General features: G+C 38.6%; 1 protein-coding gene across 1 annotated transcript; it reads left to right on the top strand.

The window, feature by feature from the left end:
* The first annotated feature begins 716 nt into the window (after positions 1-716).
* Positions 717-27,229, top strand: GNAT3 (G protein subunit alpha transducin 3). Its single transcript, XM_064732979.1, has 8 exons — positions 717-834; positions 8,487-8,529; positions 12,574-12,715; positions 17,209-17,366; positions 21,186-21,314; positions 25,871-26,000; positions 26,197-26,350; positions 27,039-27,229. Exons 1-8 carry the CDS (start codon positions 717-719, stop codon positions 27,227-27,229), a joined length of 1,065 nt encoding a protein of 354 aa, XP_064589049.1.

Raw genomic sequence — 27,229 nt, 5'->3', positions numbered from 1 at the left:
AATTATTAGCATAATTTATTAGCATTAACTATGGCAAAGACTCTGACATTACTCAAGAATTACTCAAGGAACATTTGCAAAAAATTATTAAAAAGGTATTACAAATTACTGTAAGGTGTCTTTTATCACTTCAAGAAAACAAATGGACTTGCCATAATATGAAAATGCAGCAAACATTCCACATGCTAGTTAATAAATCAAAAATAATCAAAAATGTCCTTACTATGTAAATTTAAATTCTGTCATTTGAAAACATACGATGCATATATTTAGAGCTATGACCGCTGAGAAAGATGAAAAACAAAAAATGTAAATGATGGGTTTTTTGCTTCAGGGCATGCATACTGCTTCAGAAGCTAAAAACTACTCTGTAGTTACTTCCAATCCTGTTTCAAGACATTTTGGACATTTTTTGGAGTATGTCAAACAAAACCTCCCTGAACAGGAAGGGAGATCCTTGGTTTGATTTTGAATGGATAACTTTAATTCTATGACATCACACCACTTCATTTTTGTGTTGCTATGCAAATGCTTGACTACAGCATCTCCAGGTCATGTGACAGGTGAAAAGGAGCATTTGATTTGAAGGCTGGCCAGAGAGGTCCAATGGGATTTCAAAATTTTCTTTGAGCCCTGATGGTTGTCCTTCTGAATCAAAGCTACTGGTCTGATAAGAAGTAAATCAGCTGTGTAAAGAGAATTTCTAACATCTCAAGATGGGCAGTGGAGCCAGTTCAGAGAGCAAGGACTCAGCCAGGAGATCCAGAGAACTGGAAAAGAAACTCCAGGAAGATGCAGCCAGGGAAGCCAGGACAGTCAAACTCCTACTGTTGGGTAAATAGAATAAAAATTGCTCATAATGCTTTTCCATTGAGGGGCTGTTTTTCTCTGGAATTACATTTTAGTATTTTAAATTTCTCACTCTCACTATTTTATTTGAAGAAGACAATTCTGTAATATATGTTTAAAATATTCTCTGGTTGTGGCCACTCATGAAGTCACAAGGAATAGGCTGGAAATGGCTGTGTCACTGCAAGTATTCAATTTTAAATGTTATAAATCCTTGACTTTGAATACTTCTGAGAAATGAAAATTTGCTGTTTGAATAAATGATATGATACAAACATACAGAGAACACAGCACACTTATCTGTTTCTTTCATGGATCTACATGCATTCCTTTGCAGAAGGATTAAGTTAGATAAAAGGTTACATAAAAATCCACGTGTCACAAGATATTGATATTGTTTATCTTCCAAAGTGTTTCATTCCCTTTTTTAAAGAAGCATAAAGTTATTTAGAATGGCTTTTTTGGATGTATAATGTAGAGTACAATGAAAAGGACGCAGATAAATATTCTCACAAACTACTGCTTTTAATCCCCACTATGATCAATTTATTAGCAGACAGAGGCTGTAATGGCAAAAGAAAAGACATTCCTTTTCTTAGTACAGCTGTATTCTGGCTTTATATTTTTTCCCATGGTGATGTGCAGATTACAAGAAATATCTGAGAGCACATTAACACCACCACAATATTTTTTTCTAACAGCCTCCTGAAAAAGTTAGCAGTGGTTTCTACCAATGAATAGAAAAACAGTCTTTGATCATTGGAGTGTTTCTCTTTTTGCTTTTCTTGTAATTGCAGCTCTTGCAAATGGTTTTAAACTGACATTTATTCAGGCAAAACTAGATTAGATAAAGTAAACAACTCTGTTTTGTAACCTGCTAAAATCAAAGAATTATTATTCAAAAATAAATAACAGAAGAACATGCAGGTTTCTCAAATAATAATAGGAAAGCAGAAGTTTGATACTCTAGATGTAAAATCAGTATTTGGATTGTGGCTTACAAAGCTTTTCAGTCCAGTTAAGGATAGTAAGAGTTTCTGTACCATAGTAACATAAAATATTGCTTCTAATGACGAAAGCTTAAGTGAGTCAAAAAATCCCAGAACAATATTTTCATTTAAAATTCCATAAATTTAAATTAATTTAAATTTATTGTTACAAAAAGAAATTGGGACACTGAGTTAGAACCAGGATCCATCTAGTTCTGCATCCTGCCTTTGACCTTATCCAGCCTTATCCACGAGGAAAAAGTAAGAAATCCTTTAAGAGGAATGTATAGGATAAAGAGGAATTTTCCAGATAAAGAGGAATTTATAAGTTAAGCAGTTTTATCTTCAAGCTTTTATGCCCTTACAGTATTACTGAAGGCTGCTTTACAGCAGGACACCAAGTAAATTACCCCCCCCACTGAACATATGTATGCATTTAGTATTAAGGACTTAAGTTTTAAATGTTTCCTAATGTATATAATCAGTCTTCTTCTGACACTATTAAGAGCAGCCTTGAGATACTTTTAGTAAAATACTTTCAAATTCAATGCAAGCTACATGAAATAAACTTCTATTATATTCATTTCCAACCTGAACATAGTTCAGTTTCATTAGCTACACAAGCACTCTTTTCATGAGACAAAATGATCATTTGGATCTGAAATACTTCTTTATAAATTTTTACAATATCTTCCTTTACTAATATCACACATGATAAAAATTCAAATTTTTCAGTGGGTACTGTTTTGGAAGGCTTTTGTTCTCCTGAGCAACAGATGAGAAAGTCTTCGTTAAAAATATATCGAAGAGACAGAAAAAAAAAATATTCAAGAACTTAAATTTTCTTCTTCTTAAAAAAACGAGATGTGAATAAACTGTGTATCAGGAGAGTATTGCTCCACCAGAGTGAGAGAGTCTCCTGAACATCTGGAGTCAGAGATGCTGAAGCAGTGTGCAGAATGGGCACCACATCCTTCCACAGGGGCTGTGAAAATGGCCAGGTAGGAAAGGATTAAATCTACCATGATCAGATTTGTACCTGTTATCTTTCTATACCTCAGAAGGGATATCAAAAATTATAGAAATTTTAGAGTTCATAAATAAAGGGCAGCTTTATTCAAGCCAGCCTAGTCCTAGCTTTCTGCTCAGTCAGACTTAATGTTGCCTTTGTACTTCAGACCAGATGTCATAGTTTCTTTTTGCAATAGGCAGGTTGGTAGAAAATATTCAGAAAAAAATGAGATTAATATCATAGGCTTTTCAGTGTAATCACTTACACCTAAAACGTAGAAAAAACCCCAATGTATTCTGACTTCTTTCTGAGAGTATTATTTAAAATCTAGTGTGGTGTCTCTACAGCCTCCAGCAGATCCCTTTACAAAAAATAGAACTTCTATTAAAAAAAAAAAAGACACTATGTTTGTTTATGTCAAGTTCTATGACCCAGACAAACACACTAACTGGGTTGAGGTGATTTACAGTTTTTATGGCATGTACCTATAAACTGGGAGGGGGGAAATTATGTCAGGTTCTGACGTTCCTCACCAGCTGGCCAGGAGCCAGGAGCATTAAATCCTCTGTTCTCCGTGCTCCCATGCTGCCAAAGCCATCCCTTCCCCCAGCATTTCCATCTGGTCTCTATGTATTCATACTTCAAAAAGATCGGGTTGTTTTATGAGTCTGGAACAAACTCCAAGGTGAAAGTTTTATATCCTGTGTATCAGGGCTGTATCTGGCTGCCACATCACCTGTAATTTGTATTTTCTTGTAGGATGCCAACTTTCAGTTGATAGGTGTGCAAAGTGCAGTGCACGTTCCAAACATGGCCAAAATAGCTGATGCTCACAGCGATGTTCCACAGAAATAGGAAATTAGCTTCAGTTTAAACAATCACTAAAATTTTAACTAATTTATTTTCAAACTACTTCTCCATGTTTCACTGTCTACAGTTTTCAGTGTCAGGAGAAAAGCCACTCTCAGCAGAACTGGTCATCCTCACCTCGCCTTTTGGGGCACAACTCACACAATTTAACTTAAACATCTGCTTCAGGGGAACAGAAATTGAAGTTTAGTTTTTGTAATAAATATTTCTCTCCACTGACTAGAAGAGGTCTCTGGTAAGTAGTCTGAATCTAGAAATTTATAGTACAGATACTTTACACCAGTTAAATGAAACAGTTACTCTAGTATTGAACCTTAACTTCCTGTTACTAACACCTAGCCTGTAAACATGGAGTTTGGGCACAAAGCCCAACAATCTCACTGATGGGATATACTGATTTTCTTTTTTGGAGAGTGGGGCAGTATTTAAGGATGTTATTCTCTCTCAAGAGTGTTAGATCTTAGATTTCTTTTTCTCGAGTTTCTTTCTCTCATACACTAAGTTGAATCTCATAAGAGGACCAGGAAGATATGATTTCCATTCTAGTTCATAATATCAAGACTTCTGAATGGCACAGGCAAAGATCAGACAGGTGTGTGAAACATTTTCTGATTTTATTTTGAATATTTTCCTTTTTTATTTGAATATTTTCTTTTTTTATTTGAATATTTTCTTTGCCTGCTTTTTGCCGATTTATGTCATTGTCAGTGAGTTTTATGACAGGTTTTAAACAAAATATTCAGCAGGGGTTTTTTATTTCCCTGTGTTTAATTCTGGAAAATTTTCTAAATGAAACCTTTCCTTCCGCAGTAATAACAACTGTAAAGAGATAATAATTCTTTATCTGAGACACAAAAGCACCTTAATATGGAAGAACCTTCCTCAATGTGTCAGCAGATGCTAATCTTGAAAGCTTGTACTCTCCACAGCTATTCAAACAAATTCTGCATAGAAAAACAAAAATGTCAAATCACAGCTGAGGGCCTGGGTTCTGCTTCCCCTTGAATTTGTGAGATTCTCACTGGGTTTCAGACACCTCTGGTTTTTATCTCCCTTTCTGCTCTGCCTACATGCTGTTGTGTCCTGCAGGGAGCAAGCTGAGCACTCCCAGAGCAGGAGAGGATTTGTGACAGATTGCATGGGGGCAGCTCCTTTGCAGCCTTGCTGCATGGCTGCTCTTCCTGAGCCTGCTCTTCAGCCCCAGGATCCCCAGAGCCATGGAAGGCTTGGGACATGTTGGGATGCAGATCTGGAGCACCCAAAGCAAGAGGAGATGCAGGTTGCAGCCAGCCAGACAGAGTTCAGCACCTCACTGAAGGTGAATGTGGCGTGCCCTGGGGCATGGTGGAGGTGATCTCTGGGAAGAGGTGTTGATGTCACCAGCAGTGGGGACATCTTGCAGCTCCTAGGAAGTCGAGAAACTTCTTAGTATTCCTTCAAGTCCTGCACCCAGGTCATTGAAGAAGATGCTGAAGAGAGCCAGGCTGAGGATGGAGCCCAGTGGGACCCCAGCAGTGACAGCCAGAGTTTCAGGCATTGACTGGGACTTTTGTGCCAGTGTTCTCTGTGCAGTCATCCCTGTCAAAGGAATAGAGACAGAAATGAGGAGTAAGTTTCAGCTAGATCTTAAATATGCAAAATATAAAATACGGTGATGACTAAAATAGGGTGATACCTGTCAGGTAGAGGTATAAATCTTCAGAGCTAACTGAGTTTCTGAAAACCCTAATTAAGTTCTTTCTCAGCTTCAGGACAAGACTGTTTGTCCTGAGTTCTTATTGTTGGAATCTATAAAACTAGAGGGTTTTGAAAAAGTTGTGAAAAAGGCTCTAAAAGACAGTAAGGACAGTGAAATGTTTATCTATTATTCAGAAAATCTAGGCTTGAAGAAGATGCCTTCAGCTGCCTGTGTAATCACTCTAGGTCTTTTGTGATGCACTTTTGCCACTATTTCTGCAAAGCAGATAACCACTACAGAAGGTGGAAATGCAGCCCTAACTCTGGTTTTCCATACCATGGACTGGCCAAAGAAGGAGGTTACATGGTGAAGGGGAGGAATTAAAAAAGCAAGTGCAAATAAAATTATTCCTGACTTACTTCCTGGGGTGAAAATGCTGCTACAACTATGATACTCCATGGTGAAGCTCAAAGTCTGAAAGACACGTGTTGTTTGGATAAAAGTATTATTGGATAATAAATTAAAGATAAGCAGAGATAGAAAATTGCATCCAAAAGTTATAAATTACATCTCTTACTCTATTTTAACAGTGTCTTTCAGATCTGGAAGAGAAATTAATTTCTATATTATGTTTCCTAGCATTTTTCCATGAGATGAATGCACAAATTCTCAGTACAGCTTCCTCTCTTCCCTATAAGAAGTATAGCAAACACTACCTTGCAGACAGGGCTTTACCAAGTTCTTCAGAAGGTCACTGAGAGGATAATAAATGATCTACCAAAAATTTGCATTTTTTCCAAACTGTGGCAGATGGCAGCATCAGCCCACTTTGCATGGGCTTGTTTTTCTCTTGCACTTTCTACAATTCACATCATGAGTTTTAGAAAATGCTTTGAGTGTGTTTTGCTGTCTCTTGTGGTTCATTTGAGTAAATTAATCCCTGTCATTTGAATACTGTTACCTTTACAGAATGTGTTTGAAAAGTCAGTAATCAGTTGTTTGTATTTACTGAGAAGTCCTTGGTTAAAAAGCCTAGGCCTCGGATTTTAGTCAGAAGTATTGGACACCATACCATGAGGGAAAAGGTAATCTACCAAGAGAAAAGCTGTGATGAATCTTTTGGGACTTCAGCAGAGCTTTTGATACTTTTATGTCAAGAGATAAAACATCCAGCTCACAGCTGGACAACCGAGTTACACAGTGGGAGAGCAATGGGCTCCTGGGCCAGGCACAAAGGTGACAGGGAATGGGGACATCAGGCTGGGGACTGTCACTGCTGGGGTCCCACTGGGCTCCATCCTCAGCCTGCTTCTCTTCAGCATCATCTTCAATGGCTTGGGTGCAGGACTGGAAGGAATGCTGAGGAAGTTTCTCAACAAAACTAAATTTGGATGAGCTGTGAATTCCCTCCTGGGCAGAGAGGCCCTGCAGAGAGACCTCAACAAATCAGAGGGATGGGCAATCACCAACCACATGGAGTTCAACCAGGGGAAGTGCTGGGTTCTCTCCTGGGGTGGGGAAACCCTGGATGTACAGACAGGCTGGGCAATGAGAGGCTGGAGAGCAGTGATGGGAAAAGGGACCTGGGGGTGCTGGTCAGTGGCAAATTGAGCACGAGCCAGCAGTGCCCTGGCAGCCGGGAGGGACAGCCCTGTCCTGGGGGATTCAGGCACAGCATCAGCAGACAGGAAAAGAGCACAAATTCTGGTGGTGAATATTTCAGTTTCTTTAAAATATGAAGAATATTTGTCACCTTGAGCCCTGTGTGCAGTTTTGGGAAGCACAGTATAAAAAGTCAGTGAGTTATTAGAAATCATCCAAATGAGGATGGATGGTGAGAAGTCAGGAGAGGAATCATTATGAGGAGCAGCTGAGATCTGTTCAGACTGCAGAAAAGGAGTGAGGGGAGGTCTCACTGCAGTCTTCAACATCCTCCTGAGGGGAAACAGACAGTCAAGTACTGATCACTTCAAGATCAGTGGCAGAACTCAAAGTAGAGTATGAAGTTGTGTCAGGGGAGATTTAGGTTGGATATCTTCATCCAGAGGGTGGCTGGGCACTGGAACAGGCTCCTCAGGGCAGTGGTCACAGCACCAACTTGCAGAGTTCAAGAAGTGTTTGGACAATGCTCTCAGGCACAGGGTGTGATTCTTGAGGGGTCTTATTCTCTGATTCTATGAATCCTATCCCATGGATTCACAGAGTTAAATTCTCTCTCCAGGTGTTTTCAAAATCCATCTCTATTTTGGCAGGTCTTGCCAACCCTTATCACCCTGACTGACCAAAGATGATAGTCAGTCACGCATGTTGATTTGCCATGGACACACTTTGCATTGATTACTCACTTTCCATGAGATAAGAGGGCAAATTAGCAGTGCATAATCTGGCCAAACCTGTGCCCCAGTTCTTGAACTGGCTGCGAAAGCAAATGCCTGCACCTCCTCAGCAGCTGTGGGGTTTTCCTGCAGAATCATTCCCAAGGTGGAACTGGTGCACTGCTCTGAAGGTTCCCACTTCCAGCCAGAGAGCTCCATGGCAGAAGAACTGACAAAAAACAGTGTCAAGACTTTTGCTCATGTGCTGCCTCTGCTAGACCACATAGAAATCTTTACACTCTGGTTTTCCAGTTGCTTACAGAAGTTGCCTAAAGGGCATGGACCTGGCTCATTTGGCTTACAAAAGCTCATAATACAAATTAAAAGAGCAGCTACAAATCAGGTAATAATGGGACACTAAAAGAGGCTGTACTTTGTTCATGTTTTCCAGCCCATCTGCCAGAGATGAAATCAAAATTTTATCCATATTTTATTTACCTGATAACTAAAAATTCTATAATTTTCTTTAATTGACTGAATATTCACTTATTTTCAAGTGTCCCTTTGATTTTCAGTATTAATAGTTTAACCTGGACTTTGTTCTTTTTAAATCCAAATGGACATTAGGGAGTGTTTATGCTTAGTACAATGAGAAGCTAAGACATCTGCACCTCTCTTCATATAGAGAAAATTCTGTGTTCCAGAGAGTTATTTTTAATACTTGCTTCTTATTCATCTATCAATCATATCTTCTCCACATTCCCCTTCTGCAGGTGCTGGAGAGTCAGGAAAGAGCACTATTGTAAAGCAAATGAAGTAAGTATCTGAATATGCATATCAGCTTTGAATTTGGTATTTGTGGTATAAGCTGTCTAGCTAAAATCCTATTACAATATTTATGCTTATTTGAATAAAATGCAAAGAAACATCATTCAAATCAAGTTTCCATTCAAACACACTATGAAGAAAATCACCAAATGTCTGAGACACACAGGTGGATTGGTAGTCAAATCTGAACAACCAAATCATGCACTGGGCCCATGCATGGAGAGCAGGGAATCTGCTTCCTTGGCTTTGGTGGGAATTACTGTGGTGGAAATATGACTGTAAGAGACAAGCAGTGATGGGTGAACCACCTGGCAGGCCCTGTCTCCAGCAGATGCCAGTGAAGGATGTTTGAAAATCATCAGACCAGCCAAGCCAACACACTTGTGCTGGATGCCCTACAGTATCTGATGATCTGTGCCTTGGAAACCATCCTGGACCACTCTGTCCCTGCAGCAGCCCTCAGTTCATTCATGTCTACCCCTGAATCTCTTGCTGAACCAATGTAAACTAACAGCATCCACAGCACTCTACAGCAAGTAGTTCCACAGTTTAATTACACTTGGTGTGAATCATCTCTCCTATCAATTTAATTTCATTGTATTTCAAGAGTAAATATCAAAATATTTGCATTGCACCATAGAACATGAAGCGCTTTCATCCTGTTTTTTTGGGGGGAGGTGAAGTTATTTTTTATTTGTTTTGGTGGTATTTTTTGTTTTGTTTTTTGGAGGTTTTCTTTTTTGTTTGTTTGTTTGTTTGTTTGTTGTTGTTGTTGTTGTTTCATTGGGTTTCCCCCCCCCAAATGGCCTCTATAGATCATTCTTGGTCTCCAGAGCTCCTGCTGAGGTTAAAAAGGTCCCCCACAGGCCAGGAGAGAACACATTTAGCCGCCAGCCTGCACAGTGAGCAGCTGCTACCAATGATAACATGGGTAGGGACTGATGTAAGAACTGCTTTTAGTAAGAAAATTACCAACACAAAAAGTTTTCATACGATAACCAATCTCGGAAAAAAAAAACCAGGCTGTACAAGCTCATGTGCAGAAATCCCTGTTTGAATTTGGACTGACTATCTGGTTGCAGAGATATTGTGAGTGCATCATAAATTTACTGCAAGAATATTTGTAGCTGTTTGTTCAAAGTGCACAAAGTCCCTAATAGATTGAAGTCAGGAACTTCACTTTCCTTGGCTTCAAAGGAACGTTGAATCTCTCTGCATGTGTGTGCTGATTTACAATTTAGTTTGACAATATTTTCATATAAAACAAGTTACAACTAAATTCCTACATGTTTTTAAGGGCAGCCAAAATGCTGATTATGTATCTGGTTTAAATTAACAATCCACCAAAATTCAAGGGACCATACTTACACTGATGGCAAATTGTCCTTTACTGCACAACCTGATAAAATATTGCTAATGTGTCTAGTCTTATTTTCATAGAGAGGTCCAGGTCTGATTCCTAAACCTGTCCAAATACAGAAAAAATTACACAGAATTGCAGCTGTTAAGACTTGATCCCACACTGTAAGCACCAATCTCTTCCTGTGTAAAAATCAAGCAACCTGTTTATGAAATCAGTAATACCATTCTGGACTTAAGTTCCCCTACTTATTTATTATCTTCACCAATACCTATTTATTGTCTTCACCAATGCATTTTAAAGAGTTAGGTAAAAAATATTATGTCATAAGAACAAATTTCTACTATTTAAGCAACTAATTTTGTAATAAAGCAGATTCAGAACCATCCACCAAATACTTTGCTAACCCTTTTTTTCCAGTTAAATAGTAGATAAATTTCTTACTGTTTTGAGTTCCATACAGGAGACCCTCCCTACTCAGCAAACCATTGAGGTGTGTTGTGCTCAAATCTTCCCCAAGCAGGGGCAAGATGTTCCTCTGAACTGAGCACTTTAAGGAGACTGATAAGATTTAACAGCATGGAGAAAAGCTGATATATAAAAAAAATTCAAAGCTGAGAGTTATACATATAAAGACTTTTACATTTATGACCTGTCAAATTGATCACAAATATTAATTATTTTACAGGAAAACCGTTCACAAAAATTGTATTTTTTCATATAAAATGTCATTTTTTGGTCACAACCAAGGACTTTTCAAGGGATAGTTTTTTCAGTTAAAACCCACAATATTAGTAAATTTTTTTCAATGAAGCATAAAGTTTTCTAAAGAACACTGATAGATGTTTACAAAAGAAATAATTTTGCTGAAAATATAGTTTCCAGCAAAATCATAGTAATTTTTAAACTATATATTTTATAACAATAAAAACTATAACTATATATTTTATAACATAATTTTCTAATTAATAAATCACATTTTTTTCAGTCTTAATCAACATTATATCCATCCACTAAACATTAAAAAATATCTTCTGATACTCAAAATACAGATATGCTGCAAAGCCCTTGCAGCATAAAAAGATGAGGATGGTTATGAGAGATACTAAAAAGAAAAAAAAACATCTCTGGAGCTCTGTGCTTCTAACTGCATAATTTCCAATGTGCAATCTAGCTTTTCTAAAACCAAGTTGCATAATGCTGTGCTCTTATTTAGCAGTTTGAACCTTCTACAAATATTTCAGTGAATCAAAAGCAGAAAACAAAATATTTGGTAACTCATCACGCCTGTTGAGACTGAATCAAAGCCACATATCTGATGAGAAGCCCTGCTTTTGTGAATAAAAGCCTCAGAATCCTCATGCATAAGATGGGGATGGTCTCTGCTCCATGAGCTCCTCTTTTTTCTTTCTCCCAAGTTCAATAGGACTCCTTTGAATCTTGCAGAATTCATCTGAATTCATGTTGAAAACAGCATTCAAAAAAAAAAAAAAGGCAAGGCTTCAAAAGAGAGTTCATAAAGTTGCCTGATCAAGAAGAGATTGGGAAAACATTTTAGAGAGATTTTTTTTCCTACAGATGCTATTCCTACAGGCACAGGAATGCAACTTTTGAGTTTTCTGACATCCAAAAATCAGAGAGATGTTAAGACACATCAGTTGTCATCTGAGTTTTGTGTGTGTTTATTCAAGTGAATTATTTTCTGACAGGGCTGACTTGGCTACTCAGGTAGCTCTCTCCAGAGTGTATCTCAGGCAAGATGGGGCAAAACACCAAACCCCAAAGCCCAGAAATTCTGTATTTAACAGCCTTCATCTCTGACCAGCTGAGGTGAGGAAGATTAGAGCCTTGGTTCCAGCAGCCAAAGCAGTTCTGAGTCTGTTCACTGAGAGCACACCAGGCCAAAGCGGGTGAAGATTTCATCCTTTTTCCCAGCTCATGGAAAAAAGATGTCTCTAAGCCCTGATATAATCTGCACACTGATTTGGAGAACTTTAACCACATGCCATTCTCCAGTCAAGGAGGATTATGAAATTCTAATTCCTCTGTCAGAAAGATTACTGAAGCTGATTACTAAGGCTCTTTACCCTATGGAGTAAAGTGTAAGTCTCCAAAGCCTGGAGATAATAAGACCTTGTTATTACTGTAGAAACTATATCTGATGCAGAAAAAAATATTAATTGTTTTTCTTGTTTTTTTGATAATTGCCTCCCAGTGCTGCAACATTTTTCCAATAATTTTTCTATCTAGGTAAGATTCTTGATAAAAATCAGAATGGCTGAACAAGCAGTGACAGTCCATGACTAATATTGCAGTTTCCAGAAGTAAAACATTTGGGATCTAAGTACAGAAATGTGTCTTGCCCTTTATCTCCAGGGATGGGCCTGGCTCTTGTTCTAGACTCATACTTTGTTTTAGATTAACTCCCAAGCAGAAAAAACAGCATCTATTCTCTCAGACTGGGTGCAGACAATTAACCTCACAAAGGCAGAAACTGCTGCTGTCCTGTTCTAGCAGAATAGGCAGATCCACCACTGAAAAATGCTTTTCCAAGGGCCAGATGGGTGCAGTTCTTTCTCACACTGACTACAAAAGTGCCTGATCTAACTTTTTATTCCTTTTTTTTTTTTTAAGTATCTCATAAGCCTTTAGTTGTTTATTTTTTCTACCAGAATCATCCATAAGGACGGTTTCACCTTGGAGGAGCGCATGGAGTTCAGACCAATCGTTTACAGCAACGCAGTGCAGTCTATCCTGGCCATTGTCAAAGCAATGACTAAGTTAGGAATCAGTTATGAAAACCCTGGTAGAATTGTGAGTATGACACCCTTTCTCTTGAAATAGGTATTGGAACACTTTATTATTTTTTTTGTAATGTAATAGTAGAGACTAGTAGAACAAGGAGGATCTGGTATTTTCTTTATGACAGTGGAAACTGAGTTCCATTTGAGTTATATGTGACAAAATGTCCTCACTTTTTATATTCTCAAAACTGATGCCTCACTTTTGCATAAACTCCTATTTTGATTGCTACAAAGAAAATGTTCAAGTTGCAAAGACATTAAAAAAAAAAAACAGAAAAAAAAAGAGAACATTTTCTTAGCTGCTTAGCCACTTATTTATTGCTATTGAGAAATGCAAAAAATACTTTCCTTTTATGACCAAACCTTGGGGTCCAGGCATGTGAGGAAAGGTTGTGTAGACATGCTGGGAGCATTTCAGTCATTCCTGCTGGAACAGAGACCTCCCTGTGGTGTGGATGCACCACTGGCACCACAGGGAAGTGGTGCCCAACATTCCTGACAGAGCCAAAAATCCTCTGCACAGGCAGATGGAGGCAAAGCCACAGGAGAAGACCTGTTGTCTTCAGTCAATTACACTGAGTTTTCAAGGATAGAAATAAAGGAAAAACTTTTCTTCTCCATGCAATGATTTAGTCTTTTAGCCTCTAATTCAGATCTTGCTGAGAATTTCTCAAATGCCTGTCAGAATATCAGTTGATTCCAGTTTTGGCAAATTCTGCCTAATCCCTAGAGGTTTATCTTGGAGGGAGTAACATCTGCTTATCTGAAAGAGCTCTACTTGCTCCAGAAGTACATTTCATTATAATGACATGTGGTACTTTGACCTAAAAAATGATAAACAAAATCTTCAGGGGTCACTAAAACTCATACAGGCATTTGACAAAATAGAAACTAAATATTTTCCACTAATAATTCAAACATTCAAACAAATGTAACAAGGCCCAAAAGCAGCACACAGAAAACAGAGCTATGTAAATGTGCTGTACTGCATAAGGAGCCATCAACCACCCTGCTTGGCCCAAGCCATGGCTCCAGCTGGACCTTGCAGTGCTGGCCACAAGCCCTGCCTGGCTCAGCCCATCATCTCCTCTATGTGGGGCAGACTCTGCCTCCTCTTGCTGAGACATGTTCTCCCTGTGCCCCAATATTTCAGTCTCTTTTCTCAACCCTGACAAACTTTCTGAGATGTCTATACAGGCTCACTCAGTGCCAGTTTCACCGATTTCCCCTTTTCAAGGGACTTCATGTCACCGAGAAGTTGTTAAATAGCCCAGTTTCTTATATATATATATATATATATATATATAATATAAAGAATATAAAATATTTTAAAATATTAATTTTAATTAATATTATTTTAAATATAAAATCTAAACATATTATATATATATTTTATATATATATATATAATTTCTTAGCATTATGTATAACCAAATGCAGAAAACACAGCTTTTGTAAGTTTATCATTTATAGTACAGTCAGCTCACTCTTCCTATTGCAGAAAAGGCTTCTAGGACCACAGGTGAATCCAGCTGTATAGAATGTTTGCAGTGCCTGTCTTCTTTTCCCCCAGAATGACAGAAGAGCAACCTGCATATGATTTTTAGAGAAAATAGAAATTCAGGTCACATTTATTTGAGTTGCCACTAAACATTGCCTTCTCTTCCAAAAACCTCCAAAAACTTATCTTACATTTCTCATAAAATCATAAGAAATTGACAAGCTTTAGTTGTTTTGATATAAGCAGTGATTTCAGCTGGACTTTGTTCTTGCTGTGTGTTCTGGTTCAGATTTAGCAGCTCAAAGTCATCTAGTTCAAGGACTGGGATTATCTTGGTCCCAAAAGCAGTGTGCTTATCCATGTTCCAGGTCTGCCTGCAAATACATCTTACTGGTATGGAAAAGGCCTTAACACTTAATTTAAACAACATCTTTTCTGGGAAGCGAGGTAATTTTTTCTCTTTAAAACATCATTCCCATCTATTTTAGTGTGAAAATCATCTAAAGTCTTTGTAAATGCCAGAGATAAACAAAAAGTTCTACAAATCAGGGTGATAATGTGATAAGTTCAGTCTGCTGCTATCTTCCTTTATTATTGTCCAGATTTAGGACAAATTTGGGAGAGAACCTCTGACAGGGTTCCTCTAGAAAACAGATTCAAGCAACCCCTCCCCCAAATGTTCAGGAAAATATTTCCTTGGAGAAAAGTGGAAAAAACCTGTTTATTTAACAGGCAAAGCATTCACCAGCACAAAAAATGAACAGTATTAAACAATAAAATCTCTTGCTGCTCCAAAAGAGATGACAGGCTCAGAAAGTCCCCTTGGTGGGCAGTAGCTCAGCTCACCCAGTCTGTTATCAATTCCTCCTGCGCTGGAAATGCTGTCCCACAACTGAGTGGGCCACAGGTGGGAGCTCCTGGTGCTCTTCTGGGTGTTCAGTCCACAGTAGGTTAAAACAGGTCCAAGAAAAAGAAAAAAAAACACAGTCCAGGGAATTTGTCTGCCTCAGCTAGCTAAAAACTAACTAAAAGCACAGGAGAGCTCTGTCCCGCTGTGCTGCAGAGAGCACAGTCCAGGAGAGGATGCAGGGGGGCAAGTTCAGTTCCTGATAACAAACTCTGCACTTCTTCTCCCTCTTCTTCTCTCTCAGAACCAGCCATAAATGTGCAAAACCTATTTCTGGGCTAAAATGACAAAGGGGGATATGAGCATCATAAAGCCACCCCAGGATATTCCACCTCTACTTCTTATTATTCTTATTGCCAGGACAATTATGTAAGCACAAAAATCCATATATGTTCCCTTTTGCATAATAATCAATGAACATTTACCCTCTACACCTAGAGACTCTGAGCTCAAGATTGTAGGCCATTCAACGCACAAATCCAGCCTGGTAGGTGGATAGCTGTAATCATTCCGTGATATGCCATATCTTGAAGCAGAGAACATTGCAACTCTTATCTTTCTGCTGAACAAGTGTGCACCCTGGAGACAAATGTGAGGCACACATGAGAGAGTGACTCGCTTCTGCTGATCCCAGCACTGCAGGAGGGCATGGGGGTGTAAATGGAGCTGGTGCTGCTTCCTGTAGAAGGGTAATTTTCCTGCTGTCCTCGTCCCTCTTTCCAGTGAAGGCAATTTTCTAGTGGTTATTTCCTAGTTTTGGTTTTTTTCCTCCATGCCTACTCAATATCTCTTTTTATTTTTTTTTTCTCCATGCCTACTCAATTTCTCTTTCATAAAAAAAATGCAGTGTTTAATTTTTGATCTGTCTCTGACTTTTTATAAATTTTCCATAAACTGCAGCTCCTCTTGAGACATAAAGATATAACACATTCCTAAAATAAATTTGTTAAAAATTTTTGTGAAGATGCTTCCTGGTTTTGAATAAAACATACTCCCTGCCAAAACAGTGTCTGTCAGAATCCATTTATACTTTTGCAACTATTGACTGCAAGTCACTTGAGTTGTCTACTTCTATGACTAAGAAGGAGCTATGTTTTATAATTATCCCTTGCTGTGGCAGTGTATCAAATGACTATTTTAATCATGCTCTTTATTTACAGTAAATTCCTAAGCTGTTAACTACTGAAAATAAATATTTTTAATGAACTAGATTATTTAAAATATTTTCATTTGGCTACAAAAGGAAGAAATAAGAGAATAATATATTTAAAATATTTGGGATTTTATTCTGTACAGGTTTTTTCTTCCCCACATAGGGGAAATGCATTCGCAAGTTATATTCCTTTTGTCACATTTCTTACTGGGGTCAGAAGCTAGAAATTTTTTCTTACAAACACATTCAAAACCAACTTTAGATATAGATTTCTGCATTGATATAGTTATAATATGTTTTAAATTTAAATGTCCTTTTAAATTTAATTTTTAATACAATATCCTATTACTTTATTAATATAAAACTTTGCACCCAAGTTGGATGGAAGGCTTTTATATTAATAAAGTAATAGAGTTTCTTCTTCTTCCCCACATAGGGGAAATGCATTCCCTATGTCACTCTTTCTTACTTTGTCACTTTTCTTACTGGGGTCAAAAGCTAAAAATTTTTTCTTACAAACACATTCAAAATCAACTTTAGATATAGATTTCTGCATTGATATAGTTATAAAATGTTTTAAATTTAAATGTCCTTTTAAATTTAATTTTTAATACCCTATTACTCTCTTAATATAAAAGCCTTCCATCCAAGCTGGACTATTTGTGAATGCCTATGGCAAAATGAAACTGAGCCCTCATATCAAAACAAAACAAAAAAAGATGAAAACTCTGTGTATCACAATTTCAGCCTAACCTTGGCACTACCTAAAGGGAAGTGAGCCTGTAAAAAGATGTTTACATGCACAGACGAGTACAGCAACCTGGAAAAACCAGAGAAAACGAGAAATTTTTGCCCTTTCTACTCATTACAAACCAAGCTCATCCTCAAGGAGGTGAAGGGGCACGGCGCGCTTGCACAATATTTACTGAGATTTCTCTTTAGGAAGATGAAAGGAGGCTGTGTGCCATGGCAACAGCTCTGGAGGATGGCAGCATGTCCCCGGAGCTGGTGGAGCTCATCAAGCGGCTGTGGCGCGACGGCGGCACCCAGGCGTGCTTCGCCAGGGCGGCAGAGTACCAGCTCAGCGACTCGGCGGCATAGTAGGTGGCACAGCTGCTCAACAGCTGGATTCTGCGCTACAGTAACTGTCCCCCTCGCAGAACAGCCTCTGGAAACCATTGCTGGTTAACCTGGAAAAATGGGGGGGTTGATAAGGTTTATAATGTGTCAGAAATGTTTAGGCGGAGAAAGACGTGAAAGCAAAGTTTCAGAAACAATTTGTGTCTGTGGGTTTGTTTGAATGGTTAAAAAAAAAGAAGTATTCTCCTTCTGAGTATTTCTAAGATTGACAAAATGAGGGAAAGGTGACTCGAAACAGCTTAGGTTTTACCTAGAGTGATATTTTGTGTATGTTGCAAGATGCTAAATATAAGTCAGGAGGAAACAATAAAAACTTTCCTCTAAACTAACCCAGCTGCAAGGACAGGTGCTCCCTGGGCCTTTACCACCTCAGCTTAACCAGAGGTGCTCTCCAAGCCTGACAGCCCCAGGTCCCTTTCTGAGCCCTGGAGGCACCAGACAGATGAGCAGGGGGCTGACCAGGGCTGCTCAACCTCACCCCCACGCAGGATCAGCATCCAGCTGGGGCACATCTCTCACCTCAGATGAATCAGTGACTTCCAACTTTTCAGGAGGCCCTGGCTTGGCCCCAGTCCTGCTTGGCCCCAGTCCTGCTTGGCTGCCTTCTGACCCAGCTCATACACTCCATGAAGGGAGATGTCACTGGGTCAGAGTCTTTCGAGAGTGCTCGAGTCTGACTCCAGACCTTTGTTCCAGCTGGGGTCCATCTTCTGAGACCCGCAGGTGGAGATTTCCCCACTCCTGGAGCTCCTCCTGCAGGCTGAGGGCGCCTGCAGGGTGAAGCCTTCCAAGGTGCTGAGTGTCCCTCCTGCAAGGCAGGAAAAGAAAGGCATCGTTGAATGTTGGCCCTCAGGAGGCAATCTGAATTGATCCAAAGTTCAAAAATTGTAGATATAGTGCAGGGAACATGCAGAGAAAATATTATAGATTCTTCATCTATCTTCCAAACAAGAATTAAGATCTTTTGCAAGAGTGTTAAACAAAGAAAATATTGCCTATGTTGATTTGTTGATTTGACAGCATTTTATAGCAGTGTTGGTTTTTTTATAAGGATGGTACAAAGCATTTTTTTTCTACAAAACCCTTTATGACAGGTTCTACTGCCATTCCCACTAAAAGCCCATAACAAACTAGTCATAATAAGTAAAAGGAAAATTACCTCTTAACTTCTTTAAAACAAAATTTAAACCCTGTTTACCAGTGAACACTATTCTGTGTACCCTCTGCCAGGCAAAAAAGGTTTGTTGTCTACAAAGAAGATAGAAGAACATAAATTAATCCGCTTTCAGTGTTAATGTTTGTGTCCTGTTTTAACCTGAAGTAGGTTTCAGTATTTAGGGAGGTTAATATAGGTTGTGTCTGTAGTTATTATTTATTTCTAGACTTACATTAAAAACAGCTACAGTGAGATGTTTCCAATCTGCTGGAACATTTCTGCTAATTTCTTGGAAATCCTGCTTCTCTGGCTTCATCTTTTGGTACCTGATGCTCCTAAAATTCTAGCCTTTGGCTCTGAATCATTAAAATCAACTTAATGTTTACCCTTACTGCTGGGCTTCTAATGATCAGTTCAAAGTCAGCTACAATCAACCATCTAACGCTGCAGTTCAATGTCTTTTAAATCCCAAACCCTGTTTCTCAGTGCCTGTGAGCCAGCTCCTATATAGAATCTTGATTAATACTGAGTAAACTCTGACTTTCTGAGGTTATGTCCTCTGAGATTTCTCATTATTAATTCATGCTAATGAAGTTTGATCACTGCTTTTCCTTTGTGTGTTTTAATTGAAAAAAGAAATTACTTCTTCAGAATAATAGAAAAATTCCCTCTTTGTCAAATTTAGCTGGAATTTGTCCCTTAGACTCAAATGGAATGATTTGTTTTAAAATGGAATGATGGGTATGGAAGGGGCAAGATTGGGATTATAAATTGTGACTTCACATGTCATTGTTGTACATGGTGCATCTTGCTAGCTCAGCCATTTTCCTCTCAGGGTAGGAGTCTGGTCACCTCATTCAAGCCAAAGAAAATCAGCATTTACTGACCCCCAGTTTCCATTCCCTCCTTTCCCAGGGAGGAGATGATCTGCAGCCTCCCCTTGGAGCTGCCTAAGGCTCTGGAGGAGCCTGAAATTGCCTCCTGCTCCTTTAACTGCATAATTGACTTGGTCTAATTCTTTATGCAATTACAATTGGCTGTGTTGAATTGAATTTAGGCATTTGTGGCTAAGAACTGTCAGAACTTTATTTTATATTCAAGTGTTTATTTTAGTGCTTACATGTTTTATAAATAACAAAATGCCTTTTGTTTCTGCCTTTCACAAAAATGAGCTGTTTGCCTCAGGCTCAACTCAGAGAAACAGAGCTATATTGCTTTTTTTTTCCTTTCCCCAACTGATTGTTTCCTGGCCTCAAATAATGGGAAAACATTGAATTACTTAGATCAGGTTCAACACCCCTTGCAGACTGGATACAGTTTATTCAACTTAAAATAGGAAAATCCCATTTCCAAACATTACTTGGAAATATCCTAATGAAAGATTACAGCATTTTAGATTTTTATTTTATTTTATTTCATTTTTTCATTTTATTCTTCTTTTTTTTTTTTTTTAACCTACAGATCTATTAAATATTACACACAAGGACGATGATCTGTGAGGTTTCTTTTGGAAGATTCTGGTTAAACTGAGCAGCAGAACTTCCTGCTGGGTTCAGTGTAGAGGCTGTAGACTTAGTGTAGAGAAGAAAAAAAAAATGTATGGAACCTAACAGCCGTTGGAAACACAGTGTTTGTTTGTCAGAGACAGGAGGCTTCAAATAGGAAGGTGCCAAGTGGACACTGAAAATGCTCCAGCTATTGTGTGGCTGCTTGCTTTTGGCGTTGGTCTTTATTTGAACATTGGTAGCTAAAATGCAGGAAGTTACTCAAGCATCACCTCTTTCTTTTCCTTTTGCCAACTCATAACCCCTCTGCACAGATTCCCAGAGCAGCCAGCAGGATTCAGAGGCTCTGCCCAGCCATTCAAAGAAAGGTGTCTGCCCCTATAAGAGACAGGAGAAGTGTTGGACAAAAACATGCTTCAAAGATCTGGTTTGGGTTCTCATATAATGTAGATTTTATCTGTGTATACCAGAAGTAAAAGCAGATAATCCACAGTTTTTCAAGGACTCTTCAGAATGGTAACCCAGGGGATCCTCAACTTCATTGAAGCTTTTGGTTTTGACAAAAAATATATTTTTAAAAATCACCATGTACCTTCTTGTTGTAAATTGAGAGGTCTACAGAGGAAACAGCCCTTTAAAGTGAATTCCTCCAAAATATTATGCCCTCCCTTTCACTTAGGAAGGAAAACACTGTTTTCAGTCCAGAAAAGACTGTTGCAACCAGTCTGACAGGCTGAGGTGATTCCTTTTGCATCTGCTTCTGCAGGATGCTTGTGGTTCTTGCCCTGAGGCAGCAATTCCCACTTGCTGAGAGAAAATGGCCAAAACCCCTTTGCTGACAAGGTGGTTTTTGACCATCCTTAGGGAAAATAAGGATTTTCCTTAGCTGCAAATCTAAGAAAGATGTTTACTATGTGCAATTGAATTACACTTCTCTATACGAGGAGAAAAAAACCAACTCTGAATTGTGCAAGTCAGTTGTATAAAACCAACAGTACTAAATATTAAGTATGTATATTGCATAATATATTTTAAAGGGGCTCAGTGTGGAGTGATTATGTAATGGACATTTCACTTTTTGAATTCACCAGCCACCATTTCTGTCTCACTCTCCCCAGTTACCTCAATGATTTGGACAGGTTGGCAATGCCAGACTATGTCCCCACGGAGCAAGACGTCCTGCACTCCCGAGTGCAGACAACTGGGATTATAGAGACTCAGTTTTCTTTCAAGGATTTAAACTTCAGGTATGAAAGCCATATTTTACATTTTTCTTGGGTTTTATTCTTCTTAAGCATTTTCTTTAATACGTGTTGACTTATTATAACACAGGTGACGTCATTGTGATATCATTGAATCCAGTCTTATATAACATTTTTACACAGCTGAAAAAGCAAGATATTTTATTATCAGTACTCCAACTCTGAGCATATAATGGACCATTACAAATAGGTCACAAAATACTAGGTTCTAAAAGGGCATTTTTACGTATGCAAATGTCTAAAAAGCTTTAGTTATATCCTGCCATTTGAATAATTGTGCCATTTATAAAATTTGCCTACTTAAATGTCCTTAAGAGCATGCAAAAAACATTTGATTCCTACCAATTTGCACATACTCTAGACCTTTCACTCTTCTTTTGAGAATGGAAATAACTGCTTTTAGCACAGGAATGCACTACAGTTGGCCAAAAAAAAAAAAAAAAGGAAGAAAAAACAGTCTGTCCCATGGGGAATTTCAGCATTATCAAACATATCTTCATGCTCATTTAAGATGAAAACTGAAATGCTCAGAAAAGAATTTTGAAAATAATGCCTCTGAGAAATTTGACTGAAATGTTTTTTTACACTTCCAGATATTCAAGATCTAGTTATGCTTGGTGAACCAATTAAAAGCATCTAATTGCACATGAAGATGGATTTGAATGAATTATTATCATTTCAGAGTTCTATAATCCTTTACTCTGTGGACTCAAATCCATTTAATTCTCAATTTAAAAGCTGGGGCACATATCGAAGAATGCAGTCTAGACAAGAAACTGCCTGTGGAGACAGACAGATTTATAAAGCATGAGAATTATAACTTTTACATTTTTCATCTGGCTTCTTTCTTTCTCCTCATGTGCCAATTAAGCATTCCCCAAACCATCTATGCTACTACACAGATGCTTGAACACAACAGAGATTGCACATACAAAATGAGATCCTGAAGTAGATGTCTTACAAATAAATTATTATCATTTATCAATATTCTGGTCACTCATGAAAATTCATGATCTGCCCAAAAATGCTACAGTGCAATGTCATGGACATCATCTTCTTTTTCTCTGATTAATGTATTTCCAGCTTTGTTCATTGGAAATTCAAATGCCACCAGTTACAATCATAGTTCATGTATGAAATCAATTCAGGATGGAGAAAGAAAGCACCAGAGGGAAACCCTCATTGACAAGGATGATATCAGCCCTGAGATGAGAATGTCAGCATTAGTGTTTGGGTCTAGCTGAAATGCAGCACAACTGGGATTTAAGTTTGCAAAATTTAGTTTACAAAATTTATTCTGCAAAAAAGAGGAAGGCTCTTAAAGCCACCACAAACACAAACCCCGCTGTTTTTACCCTCTGCTGTGCATCACAGTAGTGTTATGTGAGTAAATTCATTGGTGATTTCAGGCAGTTGAGTAATATTAGGTAATATTAGGAAAAATCACTACAAAGGAGTCTGAGGGGTTTGAGCTGCAAAAGGGGTGCACAACAATTATAAATCCATGTTAACCTGCCAGGAACTGCTACTTTGCATTGCCATAGCAATGCAAAACAGGTGGAGGATCCTGATGTCTCTGCACAAGTTTGATAAGTACCATGGAAACATCTCTAAAGAGAGGAACACTTGCACATTCAGAGTGAGTTTTGGCTGATGTGCTGTTGGGGCTTCAGGTCACAAGCCATGCATGGAAACAAAAAACCCATGAACAGATGCCTCATTTACTAAACCGTTGTCCCTTTACTGAACTGAATGAGACAGAAAACATTTTGTAACTGTGCAGTAAAAGTCTAAATCCCAGCACTGCTCCCAGGAACTGAATTACAGTTGCACAGAAAACATTGATTTTTATTTGCTCCTTGCTTAGCAGTTACTTTGCTGGTTTAGTGCAATTTAGCTTCCATGTGCTCTTCAATTTATTTCACTAATGTTGACTTAAAGCTCAGAACATAATTAAATGTTTTTCAAAGGAGATCTGGTCTTCATAGTTCTTCTTCTAGTGTCCTTTCTATTGGTGTGCTAGGAACAGTTAGACCGAAGTCAGGCAAGCTTTATTTTAATCTTCAGACCTTTCTGTGTGTACCACTGGAGGAGTATGTAATTCTGTATCCTAAGCTTTTCAAGAGCAGTTCTGGGAAAACATAGAGATTTCTAGACTAACTGACCATCTTGGTAAAACAAAATCATCTCATTTTCTATCATTTATGGAGGGACTTTGGTTTTACATGTGAGTGTGTTAAGTTCTGGGCTGAGGATAGAGAAGCAAACTAAGGTTAGTACAACCAAAACTGCCCTTAAGCATTGCCTCTGGCCTTGGTCTCGTCCTTTTTAACTGGTTTCTCTTGAATAGTCAAAGGCCATATGCTAAAATTCACAGGAAGTGAATACTGATTCACATGATTATCAAAACTTTCCTGAAGAATAAATTTTGTATCTTTTATTATTTGTTTTCCTGCCATAGCCCTGATTTCAGAGTTATACACCACAAATCAAGAAAGGCATGTAACTATAGGTGACTTTTGAGTACTAATCAGAGACAAAAGTCAAGATATTTTATTTGTGCTGATCCCACTCTTCAGTAGACCTTCTGAACTTAGTGAAGATATTCTTGGAAGAATGTCATTACTATTATCAAAATCTTGCTCCACAAAAACTTCCTGACTTCAGGAATAATTCATTTTGTCAATAAAAATAATTCATTTTTATTGACACCCAATAAAAAAAAAGATGAAATGTCCCAGTAAAAAAAAAAAAAAACAACTTAATTACCCCTCAGCTGCAGAAACATTTCATTATGAGCACTGAAAGGGTTTTATTTTTCCCCTAAGAAGGAAGAAAAATTACAAAAAATAACCTTTTTTAACATCAACTGCACTGCTGATGGTGAAGGAAAAAAGGACTAAGATTCTGCAAAAAACAGTGTTTCAGTAACAAATTATTTTTGCTCTGTTTACTATTGACATGATTGCTTCTTACTGAATTCCATTCTATTCATTGCTATAAGAATTGTTTAATTTTCAGATAGTGCAGGATCCAGAGATCTAATGCACATTCTTGAAGGAAGGAGTTATCCAAGGGGGGATTAGGCTTTACAGTATTAAGTTCAACAACAGGAGGCACAGGGAAAAGTCATCATGCACACTAGGAAACAGAAAACCTAAGGGCAGGACAAATTTGATTTTTTATGTTTTCCCTGTTTTCTGACACACTTGAAAAATCTTAAAGTTTGGCACCTTCTGTTTCAGTAAAACAGTGAAAGGAAAGCCCTGTCACTGAAAAACTGCAAGTGTGGGTGGGAATTGTGGAAGTTAGGGCTAAGGGCCCTAAGTCCCAGCCAGGTGTGCCCAGATGTCTTTGGATCCCACAGAGAGCCCATAGAAAGTTCATATGATTCTACCCAAAGGTAGTAGCAATTCCTGGCAAAGGTGGAAGGAAATCATTGCAGGGAAGGAAGCCCTACAATTCCCTCTGTACAAAGGAGAGGGTTCCTGCTCTCCAGGAATTGTTGCTTCAGAGCAGCCAATGAAGGTGGAGAGGCCCTCCAAAGTGGGATGCAGGTTGTGCAGTGAGCTCAGGGAGCACCCCAGGGCAGGGAGCAGATGGCAACAGCTATTCATGCACAGCCAGGGGCCAGTGTGTGACTGGCCTTCAGTCCTGTGTCTTGGTGCTCAATATGCCAGCTCACTGCGAGCAAAGCATGAAGTAATAAATGATACTGCATTTGAGGGTCTTCTGTCAATGACTCAGAACTCTGCCCTAAATAAATCCTAGCCTGCAAGTCTTAGTCCTGCACTGAGCCCCATTTCCTCAACATTTCCTTTTCTGGGCCCTCAGTTTGGGAAGGATGTTGAGACACTGGAGCACGTCCAGAGGGGGCAACAAGGCTGGTGAGGGCCTGGGAACACAAACCCTGTGAGGAACCACTGAGGGAGCTGGGGGTGTTTAGCCTGGAGGAGACCCAGAGGTGACCTTATCACTCTCTACACTCCCTGAAAGGAGGCTCTAGTCAGGTGGGGTCTCTTTCTCCAGGCAGCACTGACAGAACCAGAGGACACAGTCTGAAGCTGTGTCAAGGGAAATATAGGTTGGATATTAGGAAAAAGTTTTTTACAGAAAGAGTGAAAAAGTACTGGAATGGTCTGCCTGGGGAGGTGGTGGAGTCACCATACCTGGATGTGTTTAAAAAAGCCTGGATGTGGCACTTGGTTTAGTTGAGTTAGGGCATGGCTTGGACTCGATGATCTTTAAGGTCTCTTCCAACCTGGTGAGTCTGTGAATTCTGTGAACACAAAGTGCCACACGTAAGTACTGACTATTAATCCTACATGCAGGTATTTACGCCTTTTTATTTCATTTTATACCCACTACAAAACCATGAGTAACAACATACAGCACTCCTTGACCTTTTGGGGTAGAAACAGACCAATATTTGGGAAAGCTGGGTATTTGTCATTCATCTCCATTTGAACTCTGTGCATTAAAAGCATGGCTACATCCTTACAAGTGCTTTACATTGTACATATGCTATTTCCTCTGCAAAGGATGTTTGATGTGGGTGGACAGCGATCAGAGAGGAAAAAGTGGATTCACTGCTTTGAAGGAGTTACTTGCATCATATTCTGTGCTGCACTCAGTGCCTATGACATGGTTCTGGTGGAAGATAAAGAAGTGGTGAGTCAGAACAGAAAAACAACCCCTTTTGCTTCTAAGTTTTAATATACTCTCTGAAGGTACATTCCCATTCTCTGATAACCATTTAAAGGCTATTACACTGTGTTGGTTCTTTCCAGTAAAGAACATCTCAGTAAAAATGATGTATGGAGATGAGATTTTTTCAGTCTCATGTTTTCCTTTTGCACCTCAACAGAACAGAATGCATGAAAGCCTTCATCTGTTCAACAGCATCTGCAACCATAAGTGCTTTGCAGCCACTTCTATTGTGCTGTTCCTAAATAAAAAAGACCTCTTTCAAGAGAAAATAACAAAAGTTCACCTGAATATCTGCTTTCCTGAGTATGATGGTAAGTTTGGAGTGTTCAGGAGAAAACACATTCAGACGTTTTGTGTAGGCCATGAATGAAACACTGACTTTGACTCATGTCTCCTGTATATAAGCATTTAAATACTAAACCTCTTACCTAAGAATCTTCTCATGAAAGAATGGTATGAGACAGACACAGCTAGAATTCAACTCATCTCACCTACCCACCATGTTTATCCTAGGGTGGGTTCATTTCTCTCCCTGGAGTTGCTTATTTCTGTCCATTGGTGGTAGAAGAAGCTGAGAATTTAAAAGTTTCAGGTGGCTGAAGGGTGCTGTGGATGGACTCAGCCAATAATTCAGTACAAGTCAGTATTTTATCACTCACACACACATCAAAACTGAATCCAAAATTTTTGTTCCCGTTTTAAGAACTCATTCCATAAGGGAAGTCTGTCTCTTTTTGTATGTCACAGTCGTGTCTACTGGAAATTAAAAAAACACCAGATGTTCCCAGCTGATGCAAGAGAATATATAAGGCTGTGTCAGAAATTTCCAGAGAAAAAACAGTGTACATACAAAATTTTCATACCTAAAGTATGAAGTTAATTCAAATAGAAAGAAAAGGGAAAAAAACCACAAAAAACATTATTTCTTCTCTTTTTGCAGTTGTGAGGAAGTACCAGTTGAAATGTGTCTTTTTATTAATTTACTTTTCTTTCCACTAGGAGAAAATACATTTGAAGATGCTGCAAACTACATCAAGAAACAATTTCTAGACTTGAACATAAGGAAAGAAGATAAGGAGGTATATTGTCACTTGACCTGTGCCACAGACACTCAGAATGTCAAATTTGTTTTTGATGCAGTCACAGACATAATAATCAAAGAGAATCTGAAAGACTGTGGGCTTTTCTAA

The sequence above is a fragment of the Zonotrichia leucophrys genome, chromosome 1A (assembly GCF_028769735.1).
Source record: "Zonotrichia leucophrys gambelii isolate GWCS_2022_RI chromosome 1A, RI_Zleu_2.0, whole genome shotgun sequence".
Taxonomy (NCBI): Eukaryota; Metazoa; Chordata; class Aves; order Passeriformes; family Passerellidae; genus Zonotrichia; species Zonotrichia leucophrys.
Note: the sequence above shows the minus strand (reverse complement) of the source record. Positions and strands in the feature narration are given on the sequence as shown.